This window comes from Aricia agestis, chromosome 2 (assembly GCF_905147365.1).
Source record: "Aricia agestis chromosome 2, ilAriAges1.1, whole genome shotgun sequence".
Classification (NCBI taxonomy): Eukaryota; Metazoa; Arthropoda; class Insecta; order Lepidoptera; family Lycaenidae; genus Aricia; species Aricia agestis.
The window spans coordinates 23113123-23134179 of NC_056407.1; the positions used below are offsets into that span (position 1 = coordinate 23113123).

Genomic DNA, 21057 nt, shown 5'->3' on the forward strand with positions numbered 1-21057 from the left:
CAACTGTAAAGTGGAGATTAACCAGAGGTTGTTGTCCTACATGAGGCGCATCCTACAAGCAATAACACTTCTGCCTGTTCTCGCCCGTTTGCAAATAATTTACAGAAATAAAAAAATCTATGGCCGAAATCATTCAAATACATTTTATTCCGGACTGACAGCAACTGACAACTTGGGGTTCACAGGGTTTGTTGTCCTACCTGAGACGATTTTTACAAGCTATAACACTTATGCCCGTATTCGCCCGTTTGGATAAAATTTACATAAATGTGAATTTTTATATGGCCGAAATCATTCAAATTCATTTTATTCAATACTGATTACATCTGACACCTTGAGATTCACAGGAATTGTTTTACTACTTGAGACAATTCCTACAAGCTATAACACGTGTACCCGCACTTGCCCGTTTGGACGTAAGTACATAAATGTGTATTTTTTTTCTATGAAAGAAGCTATTCGAATCTATTTTGTTTGAAACTGATTACAAAATATGACACCTTGGTATTCACAGCGATTGTTGTAATATTTTAGACGATTCCTACAAGCTATAATACTTGTACCTGTACTTGCCCGTTTGGACGTGAGTACATAAATATTATTTGTTTTCTAAATTATTCGAATCTATTTTGTTTGAAACTTATTACAACTGACACCTTGGTATTCACAGGGATTGTTGTCCCACCTGAGGGTGAGACGAATCTTACTTACTTCTAAAATAATACACAGTTGAAATAATAATATTGTGTTTTTTTTTGTCCAAACATATTTAAAACTTATAAGAGTAAAAATTTTATACTTTAAGAAACTAATGACATCTATGTAAATATATTCAATTAGTTTGTTAGTTAAAAAATAAGCTTAAAATTATGTTAAAAATGTTAGTAATATACACAAACAAGGTACAAACTATAACAAAAAATATCCTTACTGTTTTAAGGACCTTACTAAAATTACTAAAACTAAAAGAAAGCAGACATAAAACTCTATCACTATACCATTTTTTACTCGTCATCAGACTCTTTATTCAATGCAACATCATCAACATTAATACATTCTATTTCTTCAGTGTCAAGTTCATTGAGGCTGGAACTAATCTCTAAAATACATTTTAAATCATCATTTGCGTCTGCTTTTTTATGCCTTAAAATCGGTCGAACACTCGACAAGTAGGGATCTGAAGATATAATCAAACCATGAAATATGTCTTCATTTGTCTTTTTTCGATCCATTTTGCGGAAATGATTTTCTCGTAACTATCGAAAGTCCTTGTTCCTAGCTTCAGAGGCTTCTTCCGAAAGATGTCCGATAGGAATAAATTTGAAATGTGCAATGATGTCTGCACCATGTATCAATAATTTATGGACACTTGAAGGCATATAGTGCATGTAGTGTAATAAGTTTCGAACAAAATAGATTCGAATAGTTTAGAAAACAAATAATATTTATGTACTCACGTCCAAACGGGCAAGTACGGGTACAAGTATTATAGCTTGTAGGAATCGTCTAAAATAGCACAACAATCGCTGTGAATACCAAGGTGTCATTTGTAATCAGTTTCAAACAAAATAGATTCGAATAGCTTCTTTCATAAAAATAAATATTTATTTATGTCCTCACGTCTAAACGGGCAAGTATGGGTACAAGTGTTATAGCTTGTAGGAATTGTCTCAGGTAGTACAACAATTCCTGTGAATCTCAAGGTGTCAGATGTAATCAGTATTGAATAAAGTGAATGTGAATGATTTCGGCCAAAGAAAAATTCACATTTATGTAAATTTTGTCCAAACGGGCGAATACGGGCATAAGTGTTATAGCTTGTAAAAATCGTCTCAGGTCCAACAAACCCTGTGAATCCCAAGTTGTCAGTTGCTGTCAGTCCGGAATAAAATGGATTTGAATGATTCATAAACCTATAAAGTATATAATAAGTCTATGGAATGATTTCGGCCATAGTTTTTTTTTTATTTCTGTAAATTATTTCCAAACGGGCGAGAATGGGCAGAAGTGTTATTGCTTGTAGGATGCGTCTCATGCAGTAGGACAACAACCCCTGGTTAATCTCCACTTTACAGTTGTTGACCGTCGGAAAAAAAATGGATTTGAGTGTTTTCTCCCATACAAAAAAAATCTCTTACATTACGCAAACAAATTAACTAAGGAGTTTTATATTCTAATATTTATAATAGAACAATGCCCTACAATGTTCCTGGCCAAAAAAACAACGATTTTCACCATTCGAGTTCTATGAGTATGGAGCGTCGAATTTGGGACCACAGTGCGGCGGGCTTAAGCCCTTAATAAACCTTTTCTTTCAATATTTTAAATTAAATGAACGAAAAAGACAGACTACGACAATTTTATTTCAATTTTATCAACACCACGACGCGACGTTGCGTGGTGTTGATAAAATTGTTGGTAATCATCTTGGAATATTAAAAACTTATTATAGGTATTTTGCTTTTCTAAGGCCCATAATTATTAAAATACAACAATAATAATAATAATACCTACAAGTTACAACAAAAACATTTTTATTCGAGATTTAAAAAAATCTGTATCTTCCCTTTTTTCTTTGATTGATGTTGCCACTTTTTAATTTCTTCACTTTCTTGACAGACCTACAAAAACTAAAATAAAAACGATAAACTGTCATAAAGGTATACCAAAAAGTAGAGTTCGTAAAGTTGACAACTGAAGTTTTTGGAAGAATGTGAAAGAGTGATGTTGTGTTTTTATATTATTTTTCCAAAATTGTGTTATCTGGTAATTTTTAATGTGTAATATTGGTAGGATATTAACCATTAAATATTCGTTATCGTGCACAAGTGTAGGAAAGTGATGTAATAACCAGAAACGTGCTCTTTTGTGTTCCCTCCAAAACTCCATCAAAAGTTTCAGTAAAGCGTCCTACCACTTTACTGAATCGACCAACTTGACTTCTTGACTGTATTGACTTTATACTTAGACTTTGACTAGACTTTAGACCTGACTGACCTGACGATAATATAGAAAAAAATTGTATAAAGAATATTGTTTTCCCGCCATAAAATTATACTCGACACTGACCATGGTTATAGCCGAAGTGCCATTATAAGAAAAAAAAAAAGTTGACAACTGACAAGTGACAACTGACATTGACGTTTGATTGTTTGCAAATTGCACAGTGCACCAGGGTGACCATATGTGGCAGGTTCCTGCCATTTTGGCAGTATTGGCGTCTTATTTTGGCTTAGGGCATGATCGGTTGACGTTTTAAAATTTGGCAGGTTTTGGCAGGATTGGGGTATGAAAAATATATTTTATTATTGCATCTCAAATTTCCAACAATGGCAACCCTGGATACTTTACGGGGTATTTCCCTGTACAGTTCGACAAGGCTATAAAACAACAGTAAATAAGTTGGCAGAATTTGGGCATTTTTTACTACAGGCTTTGGCAGGTTTTGGCAGTTTTTTGACCTAAGTATGGCAGGATCTGTAATTTAAATATGGTCACCCTGCAGTGCACTTGGCTTGGTAGTTGTATTGGTACTTTATTTTAAAGAGTGCGATACTTTTAGTTGAATTAAAATTTATATTTATCCATTTAAGACTATATATGATAGTTTATCAATAACGAGAGGCCACTGGAGTGTCAACTGCAACAATGAATTTAGAGTTGCTTGGTTAGTAATATTATAAAACATATTTTACTCAATAACGTATTAAAAATATAACTTTTTAAATGATATATATTATTAAATAACAACTACTAATTCATATATTTCTTTACGTTTCAGAGTCGTTCGGTCAAAATTATCCAGAGGTGCGTAAAATCATAATGAACCTTACGCTAAAATTGTTATATTTTGGTTGCTTTTGATACATTTTTTTTCTTTTGCTTGCAGGAATTTGATGGTGCATTAGATTCTATTTCTTTAGCGGCAACATGTGCCTTTAATAGACGAGGCACTTTGCTGGCTGTGGGCTGCAATGATGGGAGAGTATTTATATGGGATTTCCTTACAAGGGGCATAGCTAAATCAATATCAGCACATTCCTATCCTGTATGTAGCTTGAGTTGGTCAAGGAATTGTAAAAAAGTGAGTACTATTTTTTCTTATTATATCTACATAAAATACAAGCGTTTTACCTGAAAATAAAACGTGAATTAAATTACTTACCTAAATTTGAAGCCTAATATATAAATGAGAGATGCCACTGTTCCGTCCCTTTCTCGCACGTTACTTCGTCCAATCGCGTCGATTCTCCCCTCTGGAACCCGCCTCTCCCCCCACCACCACCGGCAGCAGCAAGATTGCTTGCGCACGGGCTTGATTCATTGATGTCGTTGAAGAACCAGGCAGAAATAAAACTATTAGGCTTCAAATTTAGGTAAGTAATTTAATTCACGTTTTATTTTCAGGTAAAACGCTTGTATTAAATAACTTGACCGTAAATTTGAAGCCTAATATATAAATGAGAGACGTGTTTGATATCGCCTGGTGGTGGTGGAGACGTCAATGTGATAATTAAGTAAATAGATCACATGACCTGCAACGAAGGTTTAGATACCTAGCCAAGTATAAAAAGAATAGTAAACAGTATAAAAATATTATGTATTAAGAATCAAACAGTATTGAACAATTTTGTAACTGAATCACAATTATTTTCTTTTCTAATTTCTTTACAGTAAAATTTTTTGAATGTTTTACTAGATCGCCAATTTCCTCTTTTAAGAATATCATCTATGGGGCAGTTCTCTACCCAGCTTTTCGATGCTACAGCAGAACGACAGCTCCCAGCTGAGGCCTCAATGCCAGCTTCTTTTAGTAGTTTCTTAACCCAGCCTGCAATAACACTACGTGAAGCTGGTCGAGGTTTCCCACAAATCGTTATAAATAAATTATCACAATCAGCTTTTATTCTTCTATCCTCGCCAATTAACATTAATTTTTTAACCCAATACACTGGATCTAAATTCCTATTTTCCTTATTTGAAAGTAATTTCCATCCGGATTGACAGTAATTCGCAGAATCAGTCTTGGATCCAAATTTCGGCCAAAATATTATAAAATCATCTTTAATTTCGCAGTTATCATTGTTAGTACTTAATAATGTTAGGTCGTGTACACGACGACCGGAACATAAAAGTAACAAGGAAGCGGTATATTTTGACACATCAAAAAGATTTTTATCATTAGGATTTTGGCCTTTTATGAAGGTGATTAATTGGTCAACATTCCAAATAGGCATTTTTAATGGTTTCGGGGAGTTCAAAGAAATAGATTTTAGAATGCGCTTCACAAGAGGGTGTCCACTAAGCCGATCTTCAGAATCAGGGCTACATAAGGTGGAGACAACAGCTTTATGGCATAAAATTGTGTTATAGGAGAGTCCTTCGTTTTGATGAAGATCCGCCAAAAATCGTGCCAAATCAGAACCAGTTGGCTCAGTTTCTGAAATATGATGATCGCTGGCCCATTTTCTCCATCGTAGCCATGCGGGCTTGTATGTCTTAAGGGTAGAAGTGCGCCAGCTTGTCAAGAGAAGATCTCTTTGTTTCTGGGACCAGTTTATGAGCTTCTTATCCCACCCCCACATCTCCAGACCTCCATGGTCATTTCCCCGACATTCCATGGAGGTTGTTTCGAGGATACATCTATCAGTACTTCGTGTAGGTTCTTGATAGTCCACGGGGGGCTTATTGCTCGGTTTTTCAAGTCCGGTCTCCAATAGACTTGTTTCCATCTTGGTGCTACGATCAAGAATATTCCTCGGCATTTGTTGAGATGTTGAAGAACTTTTGGTATCAGGAAAGGCGGTGGGAACACCCAGGCGAGTTGGTAGTCCCAGATCAAGGTAAAAGCATCGTGAAAAACTGCGACTTGGTCTCGGAGATCTAGTGTGCAATAGTCTGGGACTACATGAGCGCGAGAAGAGGCGAATAGGTCTATTTGGGGAGTCCCCCATATTTTGAAGATTTGTTCTGTCACCTGTGGGAGCAGATGCCATTCCGGTAGGTTGCGAAGTCTCGACAATCTGTCGGCTTCGACGTTGTAAATGCCTGGAATGTGATGAATCGTAAACTGAATTTGGTGGGAATCGAAAACATTCAGAACTTCGTAGGTTAGCTCTAAAAGTGCCGGGGAGACTGTTCCCCCTTCGTTTCTCAGGTACGACACCACGGTTTTGTTGTCGCTTTGAATGTGCAGAACAGCTTTGAATAGGTTCCTGGAGTAAAGCTGTACTGCTTTCAAAATGGCAAGCATTTCTTTTTGATTGCAATGTAGCAATTTTTCTGCCTCTGTCCATATCCCTGAAATATATACATTGTTTATTTGAGCGCCCCAAGCTATGTCGGAGGCGTCCGTCACTATGAATGCCGTTGGAGAAGGCATGTGAATGTCGGATTTGATGTCGAGGTGGTCTTTCCACCATTTGACATTTTCCAGAGCTTCTGTGGTGACTGGTCGGAGGATGGTCGGCTTCCCGTGTAGTCGGCTGATACATAGGCCTTGTAAATGACGGTAATTCAACCTGCCGCGTGGGATAACGTAGCTTGCAAAGTTCATCATTCCTACTATACTCTGAAGATCTTTCAGAGAAGCAGTCTGTTTGGTCAAGACGGTTGTGAGCCGATCTTTCAGCTTTACTAGCTTCTTTACTGGAAGAGATTTTTGATTTGTTGCAGTGTTCCAACAGATTCCGAGATACTCCATGGTTTGACTTGGCTGTAAAATTGACTTTTCCGTGTTTATTGCCCAACCTAGGTATTTTAGTAGGTTTACAGTGATCTCGGTGTGACGGATCAACTCTGTAATATCCTGATTTGCTAGTAAAAAATCGTCCAGGTAGACAACTACCCGTATTCCGCGCTCTCGTAACTTTTGTGCAATCCAATTGCTTAGGGATGCAAAAGTTTTTGGTGCCGAACTGAGCCCGAAGGGCAGGCAGTTCATTTGCATGAGCTGGTTTCTGTACACAAGGCGTAGATAAACTCGGTGAGATTTTGCTACCGGAAGGTGGAAATAAGCTTGCGACATGTCTATTTTGGTCATCCAGTCGCGGGATTGTAGAAAATTCGGAATCTTGAAGACATTTATGAGTCTGAAGGTTGAGTTGTCCACGAATCTGTTTAGGGCTTTCAAATTGAACATAGGTCGAAGCTTTCCGTCGGCTTTGGGTATCACAAACATAGGGGAAATGAAACTCGGCCCTAACGGGACCACAGTTAATACTCTTTCCGTCAGCATCTTGTGAATTATTTGGTCCATTTCCCGAGAAGGAGGGGTAGAGTGACCTCGCTCGTTTAGAGTCGGTAACTGGAGCGGCGGTTTCCGAACAAACGGAATCCGGTAGCCGGAGATTATGGACAAGATGTATTTTGGTGCGTCCATTTTCTGCCATCGGTCGTAAAAGTTTTTTAGCTGACCAGCACGAAACCGATCCGGATAGTCAATATCTTTTAAGATTATCTCTCCTATCCCGGTGGGATGAGGGAGAGTGCTTTCGATGATAGGTATTTGTCTTTCGGGCGTTAGACTGTTTGCCTCCACGCCCACGAAATGACTTATTGCTATTGTGAGAATTAGCCTGGTTTGGTCTATTATATGATCCCACCTGTTTATAAGCTTTATGGCTAGGGAGTTGCCTCCGCTGAACCATTGAATTATTTGGATCGGCCTGCGGTGCAGAAACGCGATCTCGATTAAATTGTCCACGTGGCCAGAATACCTTATTTACACCTCCAGCTTTATCTATTGCAGAACTAAATTTTTCAGAGTCAAATAAATTGTGACACGACGGAGGGATCTTTCTTAAAATACTTTTAGTAACGGCGTCCTTAACCGAGGACAAAACTGTTTCTCTTCTTTGCTGCACACATTCAGCTCTATGTCCGCAAACCATTTGCAAAACATCGCTTGAAATTTTGGCATAGTCACCGTTAACAAAAATCTTGGAAATTTGTTCACTTATAGAATCAGCATTTAAATCGTTCGATTCTCTAATGCAAGTCAAAAAAGAGCGAAGCTCCGATTGTAATGTTTCTTTTTGTTTCATGAGAGCAAACGTTATTGACGCAAATGCTCTTTCAGTATTAGCCAACGATCGTGGTGCATCATAACGTTTGACCTCCTCATTCGCATCTAAGTCAGTAAAACCTGGAGAATGTCTATATAATTTTTGAACATCCGCGTACCTTACATTTGTCCAATCAACATCGTTGAAACGTTGTAAACTATTAAGAACATCTAAGTATGTATCTGGAGTCTTTAAGGTTTCAGGATCTTTAACCTTAGTGCAAAGAGTAAGAGAGAATTCCGGTTGCTGGTACTCTGGCTCGCGGTTATTATGATCTTCAAAGGAATTATCATAGTAAAGCTGCCTACTTACAGTGTCATCGATACTATCGCCGGAAAATGACCTACGATCTAAATCACTTGCCCGTGGTTCTAGGGACTTCTTTAATTCAGCAACTTCCTTAACTAATTTTTCTAACATACGATTATGATCACGTTTGCGCTTAGAACGACGTGAACGTCTACGATCACGACTACATGAACTATCGGATTCACTAGATTCACTGCTCGAAGATGAAGAACTACTAGATTCGCATTTACGTTTCCTTTTCCTTGTAGGATTGATCTGAGTTTGATTCGTTTTGCTTGTGCCAGCGTGTACGATATTTTGATCACTCATGTTAAATTCGCAAAAACAAAAAGCTAGTTATAGAAGAAAACAGAAAAAATTTAACTACCGTATTTCATACAACACGAACGGTAACACCGTTAATATGTGTAACACAATAAAATAATGTAAATTAATATAAAATCTATTACGTTTTCACTATTTTATAAAATTCAAGACAAATATCTTTCATTAATAACGGATTACATTGAACGATTGACGAGATTATTATAGATTTACAAAAAGACATGGCGGATATCCTTCCATGAAAAGAACATAATAATATGTATATTATCAATTACTTTGTAAAATCAAAATATACCAAAAATATAAGGTTGACACGCTTTATCTGATCTATTTCAGCTTAAAGAAACACAAATTTTAATAAAAGTGTAACGGATTAACGCGATACAACACGATTTAAAAACGAAAAATCTTTCATAATAACGTGCTAACGTAACTAATTTTAAGTTACCTTCTTTTTAAACGATATTTTCAAAAGACAAAAATAGTAATTTAAAAAATTACATACCAATTTCTTCAGGTAAAGCTCACACTATTATAAATATAAATTTTTAAATAAAATAAAATAAAATATTAGACTATTATGTACACTTCCGGGTGTCACCAGTTGTCAGGACGGGAACAACGACGTCAATGAATCAAGCCCGTGCGCAAGCAATCTTGCTGCTGCCGGTGGTGGTGGGGGGAGAGGCGGGTTCCAGAGGGGAGAATCGACGCGATTGGACGAAGTAACGTGCGAGAAAGGGACGGAACAGTGGCATCTCTCATTTATATATTAGGCTTCAAATTTACGGTCAAGTTATTTAATATCTAATGTATTATCACTCATTTTTGTTACACACTGTATTTATATATGTCGCAGCCGACTGGTTTAAATAGCCATTCAATTAAACAGCTAGCCCTTTGACTGAACAACGCCATTCAATCACACGTCTAGCTCAAAACGTTCAACACTACAGCTGATTCAAAAGCCGCTGTCTAATTGAAGTAGTTCAACGCGCACCGCTGCGGCGCTAGGTGCGTTATATTTACAATATGGCGTCAACTAGCAGGTGTTTGTTGGTGTTTGTGGTTGTTTTTCGGAAAGAAAGTAGTTAATAAACGTTACAAGTGTTATTAAAGAGACAAAAATTATGAAGGTACATACGAGTGAATTAAAATTTCAACAAATATTCGAGGAGAAATTACGGTATTATGAAATGGATGGACGCAGCCACTCCCGAAAGGGGGTTCGGGGGGCACAGCCATCACGTCAAAACAAAAACAAACACAATCCAGAAAGTCTAAAAGTTGGTTAGGTTAGAACTTAGACCACAGCACAGAGGGAGCCGAGCAAGCGCAGCGCACGTGCTGTCAGTCAAAGGGTTAGCTGTTTGATTGAACGGCTATTTAAACCAGTCGGCTGCGACATATATAAATGGATTTTCAATTGTGTTAGTAACGCTAAAACTCGAAAACGACTGAACGGATTGGGCTAATATTAGTCTTGAAATATTCGTAGAACTCAAGGGAAGGTTTTAAAGTGACACGAAGTTCACTGGGACAGCTAGTTATAGTTAAAGATATCTTAACCCATCAATCCCCAAGCGGCAATAAATTTGCAATTGTTATGCGACAGCCAGGTGGGATAACTATACTAACAGGATAACAATTGCAAATTTTTGTGTCTTTTTTAATACAATTACAAATATTATGTGTAAATTTAGTGTGCTAATTACAGTGAAATATATAAATTAGCGTTTTATTTCAGCTTAAACTAGAATGCAACACAAATCTTTATGAAATTTTGTTGTAAGGGTCAATTTATACTAGCGAAGCGCATCGAAGCGAATTATTAAAACTGTACATAACAAATTCAACCTTAACTCCAAACACTTTATTACTTCTGAGAAATTAATAAGGCGCGCGAATTCGCGTCGATGCGCCCGATAAACGCTGATTGGCCCTGCAGAAGTAATGTATGCGTTACGTTCTGGAGTTAAGGTTGAATTTTCTGTGTTCAGTTATTGGGAATTCGCTTCGCTTCGACTCTGCGCTATTATAAATTGGCCCTAAGCATTTTTTGACTTACCAGCCAGCTTTAGTTGACACTGAGAAATAAATAATTTTAATTTCAATTACAATTTTAGAAAAAAAGGGGTTTTTTACCAATAATGCTTTTTGTTATCTTACATATTTTTTCATTTATTTTTACAGCTCCTTTCAGCATCCACAGACCACAATGTATGCATCTGGGATGTTTTGTCAGGGGAATGTGAACAAAAATATAAATTTCCAACAGCAATTCTACGAGTACAGTTTGATCCCAGAAATGATAAGAGGTTCCTTGTGTGCCCAATGAGACATGCTGCCCTGTTGGTAGACACAGAAGGAGAACACAAAATATTGCCAATAGATGAAGATGTAAGTCCACTTAACTGATATCAAAAGTACCAAAATTCTGACCAGCAGTATTAAAACTTTATACTAAATAGTCTCAGAAAGTGTTTTTATAAGTTTTTAACCGACTTTAAAAAAGGAGGTTATCAATTTGACCCATAAGCAATATTTCCAGAACTACCCAGTTTTAGTATATGTTAGTCTATATCAACTTTAGAACAAACATGCCAAATTTAAAAAGTGTATGTATGTTTTTATGTTTGTGCTTGCATATCTCCAGAAGTCTTATTATTTATTAAGTAATTCTTTTTTTGTTATGCTCGGTGCTGTTTAACTTAGGGAATGCTGCAAGTTTCATCAAAATCAATCCAATAGTTTTTGAGATAGGAAATTTTTCGCCAAGTCGAGCAAAAAAGCGGCACGGCCGTACCATCCTTTTCTTGAACCAATTCAGGCTCTTTTTGACCCCCTGTTACTTCATTGTGGATAAACCAACAAGCCTGAATTTTCAGTGGCTAAGCAAGCATTGTATAAACACAGTATATTTAAAATTTCATTCAATTTGAACCAGTAGTTTAAGAGCTGTAACTTGTTAAAGTTTCTTAATTTTGTCACTGACTGACTGACTGACCGATCACCAAAAGTCTAAGGCACTTCTAGCAGACATAGAACCTTCATATTTAAAATATAATTAGTGTTTAGTGTCTAAATCAAGGAAAAAATCAAATATTTCAAAATTTCTGTCCAGTTTTCTAGATACACTAACTTCGTAAATAACTTTGTAATCCCATATAAATGTATAGGATTACAAAGTTACTTTTGTGGTTTATGAATCATTGTACCCGTACCATCTACCAATAACTTTCGGTGGTTATTTCTCTACATTTTAGTACTGAGTGATTATAAAAGAAAAAATGCGTGTATTTTTATTTTTAACAAGGATCACTATATCAAAATTTGGTAAGAAGGTTTAATTGCACCTTATATATTATGTAGCAAACAATATCACACATTGATATTATGACAAAGCTACAGGGGTATTGGATTACAAGAATTAAGGCATTCTCATATTAAAAATGTATAAAAGCTGTACCTAACATTTGCATTTGCTATTACAGGGTGATATAAATGTTATTGCTTCATTTGATAGAAGAGGAGACCATGTGTATACGGGCAATGCCAAAGGAAAGATTTTGATACTAGATTCTCAGACCTTGACTGTAAAAGCCAGTTTTAAAATCACAGTAGGTACATCCAGCACAACAGGCATAAAAAGCATAGAATTTGCTAGACGTGGAGAGTAAGTTATTTTGTGTTTTTACTGTAAAACAAATAAAAATATATATTTTAATGAGACTTTTTAGTCAAGTTGTGCGTTTTTTGGAATTGTAACAAAGTTAAATTTGCGTCAGGCATTTATTATGCATCATTACATTGGCGAATGTAATACTGACAGAGAGCAGACCACTGGCATGGTACAGGAGATGAAGTAATGTTCCCCTCTCTTTCTATTGCGCCGCAAACCTGCCCTGCTTGTTATCTGTTTTGCTGACATTCACTGAGTGATTTCATTGTTGCTTTTGTGTCTAAAATCATCAAACCTCATAAAATATTATTTTCTTTCAGCTGTTTCCTTGTGAACACATCAGATAGAGTAATAAGAGTGTATGATACAAACACTGTCCTCAAATGTGGGTTGAATGGCGATCCTGAACCTATACAAAAATTGCAGGACTTAGTCAACAAGTAAGTATGTTACTTATATTAAAAAAAAAAAACAGTAAGTAAATAATGAAACTATATTTTTCAAAAAAAAATTAATTGAAGACAAGAACAATAAAGCACTTTACACTCTACGAATAATGATAACTAAAGAAGAGTAACTGTGACAAAAAAAAACCGGCCAAGTGCGAGTCGGACTCGCGCACCGAGGGTTCCGACAGCTTAAAGGTATTATAGACCTGAGTATTTGGTATGAATTTCAATTTAATACCTCTACGCGTTTATGAGGAAATGGGTAGTAAGTTTAAAATTATTAAAAAAAATATATTATGTGATGTAACTAAAAATTTATGGTTTTCGTAATTTTTCCTTTATCTATGCTATAAGACGTTGCTTCGTACCAAATTTCAAGATTCTGAGTTCACGGGAAGCACCCTGTAGGTTTTGATTCCCTTGCAAGTGTCGAAAATTTGCGGCATAAACGGCTGTATCTTTTGATTGCGTTGGCTTAGAAGTTTGATTTTTTCACAGCTTCAAGGGACAGTAGACCTGAGTAATTGATATAAATTTCAGCTTCATACCTCCACGCGTTCCTGAGAAAAAGGGTCTTGACAGACGGACGGACGGACAGACGGACAACAAAGTGATCCTATAAGGGTTCCGTTTTTTCCTTTTGAGGTACGGAACCCTAAAAACGAGTCTACAAAATGTGATCCTAATACATGCATACTTAATGCGTACATGCATGTATTTGGTACATAATTTTGTGTTAATATAGAAGTGACAATTAATGTCAACAGGTTTATTTCGTAAATTGCAGGGTTAGTGTTTCGTTGCTATTGCCATTTTTTAGTGTGCGAAAAGAAACCAAATTCAAAAGAGTTGAAGTATGGGACCTACGTTTCCTTAGGGTGGGTTGCACCAGAGGTGTGGTTAAAGTTATGGTTATAGTTAAGGCTAACTTTAACCATAACTTTGACCACAGATTTTGACAGATGACAGCTGGTCCGACAAGGCTGTAAATGAACGTGGGCGGGGGCGCTGCTGGTAAAAGAGAACTGTCAAAAATGACGTTTTTCTATGATGACAGCGTTAGTTCCTTTTTTCGCCACGTTCATTTAAAGCCTTGTCGAGCTCAAGGTTATGGTTAAATAAGGCGTCCATTTTTGACTTTTTAAAGATTTGACATTTTGCCTTGTAGTTATAGTTAAAGTAAGTTGATGCAACCCACCCTTAGTTTTTATTATTCATAGATTGCACTGGTTAAAAAATATTCTTGTTCAATTGTCAACAGAACAACATGGAAGAAGTGTTGTTTCTCCGGCGACGGAGAATACATTTGCGCGGGGTCCGCACGTCAGCACGCGCTTTACATCTGGGAGAAGGCCATCGGTAACCTCGTGAAGATCCTACAGGGGACCAAGGGGGAGGTGCTACTCGATGTGGTGTGGCATCCCGTGAGACCAATCATAGCCAGTATTAGTGCAGGTAATATTGTTTTAGTTGCGAGTCTTAAGAATAAAAAAAGTTTCGTCTTCTTAAATATTAAACATATCTTAAAATTTCTTAACTCGAATAGACTATAGTACTTTCTCTTTAACTATTTATTTCTTACAGGTGTGGTGTCAATATGGGCACAGAACCAGGTAGAGAACTGGTCGGCTTTCGCTCCAGACTTCAAGGAGTTAGACGAGAACGTGGAATACGAGGAGAGGGAGAGCGAGTTTGACGTGGAGGACGAGGACCGCTCTGTAGACCTGGCCGGGGAGAGCCAGCTCGATGAGGAACTTGAGGTTGGTGGAACAGTGTAGGGTCTTGCAATGCAGTGGAATGCACCCCCATGATATGGGTATCAAAAAATGAAAGGGTTTGCTGTCAGAAATACGAAAACAATTTGTCACGTGACTTAAATCCAACAAGGTTCCGCCATGTTGGATTTAAGTCAAGTCACCAAGATGGCGGATTGGCTTAAGGATTTATATGTCGCAGCCGACTGGTTTAAATAGCCGTTCAATTAAACAGCTAGCCCTTTGACTGAACAACGCCATTCAATCACACGTCTAGCTTTTATATTGAATATTTTAGTCGCTCAAAACGTTCAACACTACAGCTCATTCAAAAGCCGCCGTCTAATTGAAGTAGTTCAGCGCGCACCGCTGCGGCGCTAGGTGCTTTTTATTTACAATAAATATGGCGTCAACTAGCAGGTGTTTGTTGGTGTTTGTGGTTGTTTTTCGGAAAGAAAGTAGTTAATAGAAGTTACAAGTGTTATTAAAGAGACAAAAATTGTGGAGGCACATACAAGTGAATTAAAATTTCAACAAATATTCGAGGAGAAATTACGGGATTATGAAATGGATGGACGCAGCCGCCCTCGAAAGGGGGGCTCAGCCCCCAGTCAAAACAAAAACAAACACAATCCAGAAAGTCCAAAAGTTGGTTAGGTTAGGTTACAACTTAGACCACAACACAGAGGGAGCCGAGCGAGCGCAGCAAGCGTGCTGCGGCAGCAGCCGGCGACCGTCTTCAAATAAAAGGGGGGCTCGGGGGGCGCAGCCCCCCACCAAAACAAACACAATAAAAAAAAAAAAAAGGTTTACAATCCACATAGTCCAAAAGTAGGTTAGGTTAAAACTGTGACTGTGCTACGGCAGCAGCCGGCGACCGTCACAAAACACGCCTCAGAATTTTTTATTTTTACTTATTGCATTAAAACTTTTGGTCACCTCTTAAACTTAATCCGAGAATAATCTTTCAATAAAATACAAAAAGTTTTCCTATTCTCCCAAATTACATTTTAAGCTAATGGTTGCCATAGTTAATTTGCCATTAAACCAGTTGGCTAAGCGTCGTCTAGCTGTAGTGTAGAACGTTGTAGTCAACAAGTCGGCTAAACGACGTATAGCCGTGTGATTGAATGGCGTTGTTCAGTCAAAGGGCTAGCTGTTTGATTGAACGGCTATTTAAACCAGTCGGCTGCGACATATATAAGGTCAAATTCCATACTAAATCCAATTAAATTATTAATTATAATGATTTTTTATAATAGATTTTTAAAGAACTATTCAATATTTAATTATTATTGAAAAGAATGATGTAATTTGACTACCGCAAATGACGGCATAGAGCTCGGCAAGACACAACTTTAAATGAAGGTGGCAAAAAAAGGAACTAACGCTGCATCATACAAAAACGACATTTTTGACAGCTCTTCCACAGTATAGCAATATTAGTCCCTACAGTAACGAAACGCCTTTGATGTCGCACGATGCCGCCACCGATGTAGGTACCGAGCAGATATGCCAGGGTTGCCATGGAACGGGAAATAAAATAAAATATTGTGCTTGTAATGCAAATTTTATCATTTAATCTGTTTTATCAGAGTGTTATATTTACATATTATGTCGTACTGCCAGATATTTACGTGAAACTTTATTTTTAGATGATTTTAGTTCTCTATTTAAAAATTTAATTAACCCATCAATAGGAGGCCATGATAAACCTGGGAGTATACGACTTTCTCTAAGATCTTAGCGAACAGGCAAAGTTTGGAGATTGGCCTATAGTTATTAATTTGATCTTTGGGACCCTTTTTATGTATGGGTGTTATAAAAGCCGTTTTCCAAATACGTGGCACCACACCTTCTTTAAGGGAACGTTGGAACGTTGGAAAATTGGTTTGAACGTTATCTAGCTAGTAGTTTTTTTTATACGTCATAAATGGTAAACCTTAAATTAATTTTCATTAAATCAACTGAAATATAAAAATAAATCAAAAACCTTTTAATTTCATTAAAATAAACCTTGTTACTGCTGCGGAACCCTTCATGGGCGAGTCCAACTCGCACCTGGCCGCTTTTTTATAATTTCGAGCCACATTGATACAGGTGAAGCCAACTAGGTGAACTAGGTAAACGTGGATCGAAAATATCAAAAAGACGGGTAAGCTGGCTTAGAATTTATGAACAGATATCATAACGTCGAATATCATATTATTATTATTTAATCTCAACTGCTGCCTAGCAAGACTTAAGCATAATCACATGAGAAAAGTAAAAGGTGCAGAGATCGAAAACGGTTTACACTTTACAGCCTTTCTTTTATTGCCTAGCTGTAACCTTAAAGTATACATTTTTAAAGTGTTTCACAATAAAAATTAACTATGTCATTTATGAAGATTTATGTTGATAAAAGTAAAAATAAGAATTGCTTACTTTATAGTATTAACAAAATAGGTCATAAATGGCTGTACGAAGCTTTTTGTCACTTTTATTCAGAGTTTTCAGCATTTTTCAATATTTTTTAATTATTCGAATTATTCGAATAGTAAATTTGTCGAATAATAACATTCACTAGTCAGAATCTTTGAATTTATAAATGTTATATACATCCTTAATACATGATGAAAGCGTGTTTTTTAATTTCTTCTTACATAGACAGTTTTAAATTATTATTGGCAGTAGTTGTTTACCTAACTGATTGTAACTGGCAGGTCGATGTGACTTCATGTGAGCCAGTAGCAGCCTTCTGCAGTTCTGATGAAGAAGGTGAAGATGAAAGTCTGCTGTCCTTCCTACCTATAGCACCCGAGATAGAAGACCCGGAGGTGAGAAACACTCTTGTCACTAAATCTGTATATTCCGTTAAGTTCATTTTGATGTTCATATAATATATAAAAAAGTATATAACGTTGTTTATATTTTTATTTTCAATTTAGGACGGATGGGCAGCCACACAAGAGACGGTTACCCCAAGCGAAACTCCAGAGAAATTAGAACCAGCCGCCAAAAGACCAAAGAGCAAAACATACGACATTTCGCTCAAAATAACACCACCTGGTATGGATTTTTTTATATTTTTCGGTTTAATTTTAGTTAGTCTAAAGGTCTGTAGAGACCATGCTAAATACTTCCACATAGATTTGAGAAATTTAATTATATTGTTTTGTGCTGATTACTGAGTTTTCCGTTTTTATTTTCAGAACAACCAATATCTTTTGGAGGTAAAAACAAGCAGGCAGCTGGAAGCAAAAAGGTTGCTGGTCGACCGCGCAAATAAATTTAAACGAGGAATTAATACATGTACAAAGCTGTTTATTTACTACAATTTGACCATACTACAACATTCGTTTGGTAACTGATAAGTAAAACGAGGAACTAAATAAAAATACAATATTTGAGAAAACGTTTATTTTGCAAAATGAAATTATTGTTATTCAATAAAATTCGTATTAAGAGTATAGAGTAAGTACTTCATATCGATTTGTATATAAATAAATCTCACTTAAACATAACCAAAATAATACATCGTTTTATTAGAGACCAAAAAGACTCTTCATTGTCAAACTAAATATCTCATTCTCATATTTTAATATCATACATAGCGTACGTCACTAGGCGCTACAGCCGTATAAATAAAATTATCTATTTTATATTTACAAGTCATCTAGTTAGCACTACGCGTCTAAGTCGTCCTCGCGCTGGCTCGAGAAGTAGCTGACGAGGCCCCCGAACACGCCACCCCCCTCCCGCGGGGCCTCGCCGGGGGGTTCCGATTTCACGAACCCCGGCTTCGGCTCGCTCGCGCTATTCACAGGCACCGGCACTCTGAGGAACTGGGGCTTAACGTCGGGCGGCGACGGCGGCGCCTCCTTCCGTATCGACTCCGGGACGTCGTCGTTCGGCGTCGGCGGTCGGTCCGGCACCGGCGACGACGCTGGCTCTCGCGCCTGAAACGGCGGAGGCCGGTCTATTCTGTGCATCTCCTGAAAGTGGCCAAAGTGCGGCATCATCGGGCCCGGCTGCCGCAGTATCGGCATCCCGAATGGCCGCAGCTGCGGTCGCATGTAGGGGTAGTGCGGAGGCAGGTCGGCGGCCGGCGCGGGCGTCGGCCGGTGCGGCGGGTGCGGCCCTGCGTCGCTCGGCCGCGGTATCTCGTGCAAAGGGCGAGGTGCGTCGGTCTCGATACTCTTCGGCACGTCCTGGGGCGGGCCGGAGCTCGGCGGTCGCGGTCGCTCCGGGCCGGGAGCCCGCTCGGGCGGCTCGGGCGACTCGTAGGCTACGGGTCGATCCTGCGCGCGAGGCTCGGGAGCGTCGTGCGTCGTCGGCCTCTCCGGCGTCGTCCGGGGAATGTCTCGCGTCGTCGGCCTGGCGGGTCCGGGCGTTTCGTGAGCGCCAGCATGCGGGCCGGGCACCCGATGCGCGGGCGCCGGATGCGCGGGAGCGCCGGGGCCGGGCGGCCGCGGCATGCAATGTGACATGGCCCTATCTTGAATGTGTATCCTTTGCAGGTCCAGCATCCCCGGGCGGTCGAGTGCACTCGGCCGCAGCATGTCCGCTACGGTCGGGCCTTCGGGACCCGGCGGCCGGCGCATGTTCGGGGGCATCTGCGGTCGTAGGATGTCCTGCAGGCCGGGTCGCTCCGGGCCCGGGTGCCGGGGCACGGGACCGGGGCCGTCCCCGGGCGCGCTCTCACCCAGGTTCGGGGGCATGTACTGGTGCACGTTCGGCGGCATTCTGTGCGCGGGGGGATGCCGGAGCCGCGCCTGGAGGTCCAGCAGGGCGTCCGGGGGCTGCGCCGCGGCCGGGGCGTACGGGCCGTACGGTCCGTACTGCGGCGCGTACGGCCCGAGCGGGAATCTGAGCCGGCCGTCCTTGTTCTCGGTCCGTTTGATTTTCGGGTGATTCCGAAGCGGCTCCGGGGACGGCTGCCGCGACGGCGACGCCGGCGGCGACTGGTACTCCGGTTGTTCCGTTTTTACTTCGGCCTTGATCTTTATAGGTAAATCCGTAGTCGCATTGGAGTTGCTCGCCGGTGGTGAGGTTCGATGCGGGATCGAGTCGGCGGCGCTAGACGACGCCGGCGGGACGGGCGGTACTCTGCTCTGCATGAGATTCATGGGGGGCGCCGGGCCGGGGGCGCGGGAACCCGCCGCCAGACTAGGCGAGGGCCCTCGCGGCGGGGCCCCGTGAGGCCCCGGCGGCAGGCCGAGCGGGGACGACGGCAGAGGCCCGTGCACGTTGGGCGGACCGTGCGGCGGCGGAGCACCGTGCGGCATGCCTGGAGGCATGTGCGGGCCGTGCGTAGAGGGAACGTGGGGTCCGTGCGGCGAGGGCGCATGAGGCCTGTGCGGCGAGGGGGCGTGGGGCCCATGCGGCGAGGGGGCGTGAGGTCCGTGCGGCGAGGGGGCGTGAGGTCCGTGAGGTGACGGGGCGTGAGGTCCGTGAGGTGACGGCGCGTGGGGCCCATGCGGCGATGGGGCGTGAGGTCCGTGCGGCGAGGGGGCATGGGGGCCGTGAGGTGACGGTGCGTGAGGTCCATGTGGGGAGGGAACTTGCGGTCCATGAGGCGGAGGGCCGTGAAGACCGTGAGGAGCCTGCGAGTCGGGTCGGCCGGGGTAGGGACCCGAGGGTCGCATGAGCATAGACCCGGACGAGCCGTGGGGACCGGGCGGGGGGCCGTGCGCTCCCATGTGCCTCATGTACGGCGAGGCGGAGTGCGGGGAGGAGGAGGGCGGAATGTGGGGGGACGCGGGCGGTCGGGGCGGACCGTGCGGCGAAGGAATTCTGTGGCCGTGCGGACTCGGACCCTGCGATCTATGCAGTAGAGCTTGAGGCCCGGGAGGTAGACTACCGGGGGGACCTAGATTAGGTTGTCCGTGAGACATGGGCCCGTGCATGCCGGGAGGGCCGTGGGGGCCGTGCTGGCCCGAGGGGCCATGGGGGCCGTGCTGGCCTGGGGGTCCGTGCGGCTGACCCGGTGGGCCGTTAGGAGACGAGGACTGCGGCGGCCCACCCGGCCTGTATCCCTGTAGACTCTGGAGGTGAGAATAATACTGAGGAGGGTATTGATGTCGCGAGACGTTCTGCGGGTGTCCCGGATGGTGCATCTGGTACATCTGCATCCCCTGACCTCGAGGAGGGCCGTACGGAGGGTTTCCAGGGGAGTACATCATTTGACCTCTGAAAGAAAAATAGTTTATTCATAAAAACACGAAACACGGCTTACGCTTGCGTACTTGTGTGCGTGCGTGACATACTCATGTGCGTGTGCGACGTACCTGTACTGTTGTAGCATGTGTGGCATACGAGTGATGACGCTGGGCTCTTCCGGCGCGGGCGCGAACGGTTGCGGCGACCCGGCCACAGACAGCGTGCCTACAAAGTATCATGATGTTGAAAAATTCAGTAAATTCGGTTTACGGGCGGTAGGTTGACGTGACAACGTCAAACATTACAATATGTCGCTCGACCCGATCATG

The 21057-nt window shown here is 40.9% G+C and overlaps 2 protein-coding genes across 3 annotated transcripts in view; one reads left to right on the forward strand and one right to left on the reverse strand.

Moving 5' to 3' along the window:
• Window positions 1-3527: 3527 nt before the first annotated feature.
• On the forward strand, window positions 3528-18147 carry LOC121734994 (retinoblastoma-binding protein 5 homolog). The gene is made up of 11 exons (XM_042125665.1): window positions 3528-3667; window positions 3782-3807; window positions 3890-4084; window positions 10893-11099; window positions 12194-12375; window positions 12702-12821; window positions 14092-14285; window positions 14415-14590; window positions 17290-17403; window positions 17515-17635; window positions 17779-18147. The coding sequence occupies exons 1-11, from the start codon at window positions 3649-3651 to the stop codon at window positions 17853-17855; spliced, it is 1431 nt and encodes a 476-aa protein (XP_041981599.1). The 5' UTR covers window positions 3528-3648; the 3' UTR covers window positions 17856-18147.
• LOC121734976 overlaps window positions 18044-21057 on the reverse strand; it is a 31738-nt gene continuing 28724 nt past the window's right edge. The window contains exons 24-26 of one of the 2 annotated variants that reach the window (XM_042125654.1): window positions 20857-20953; window positions 19749-20758; window positions 18044-19718 (exon numbers count right to left, since the gene is read on the reverse strand). In XM_042125654.1, coding sequence (XP_041981588.1) covers window positions 18253-19718; window positions 19749-20758; window positions 20857-20953 — 2573 coding nt within the window. In that variant the 3' untranslated portion in view covers window positions 18044-18252. Of the gene's footprint in view, window positions 20759-20856; window positions 20954-21057 lie in introns of both variants that reach the window. The other variant, XM_042125646.1, reaches the window with a different exon arrangement.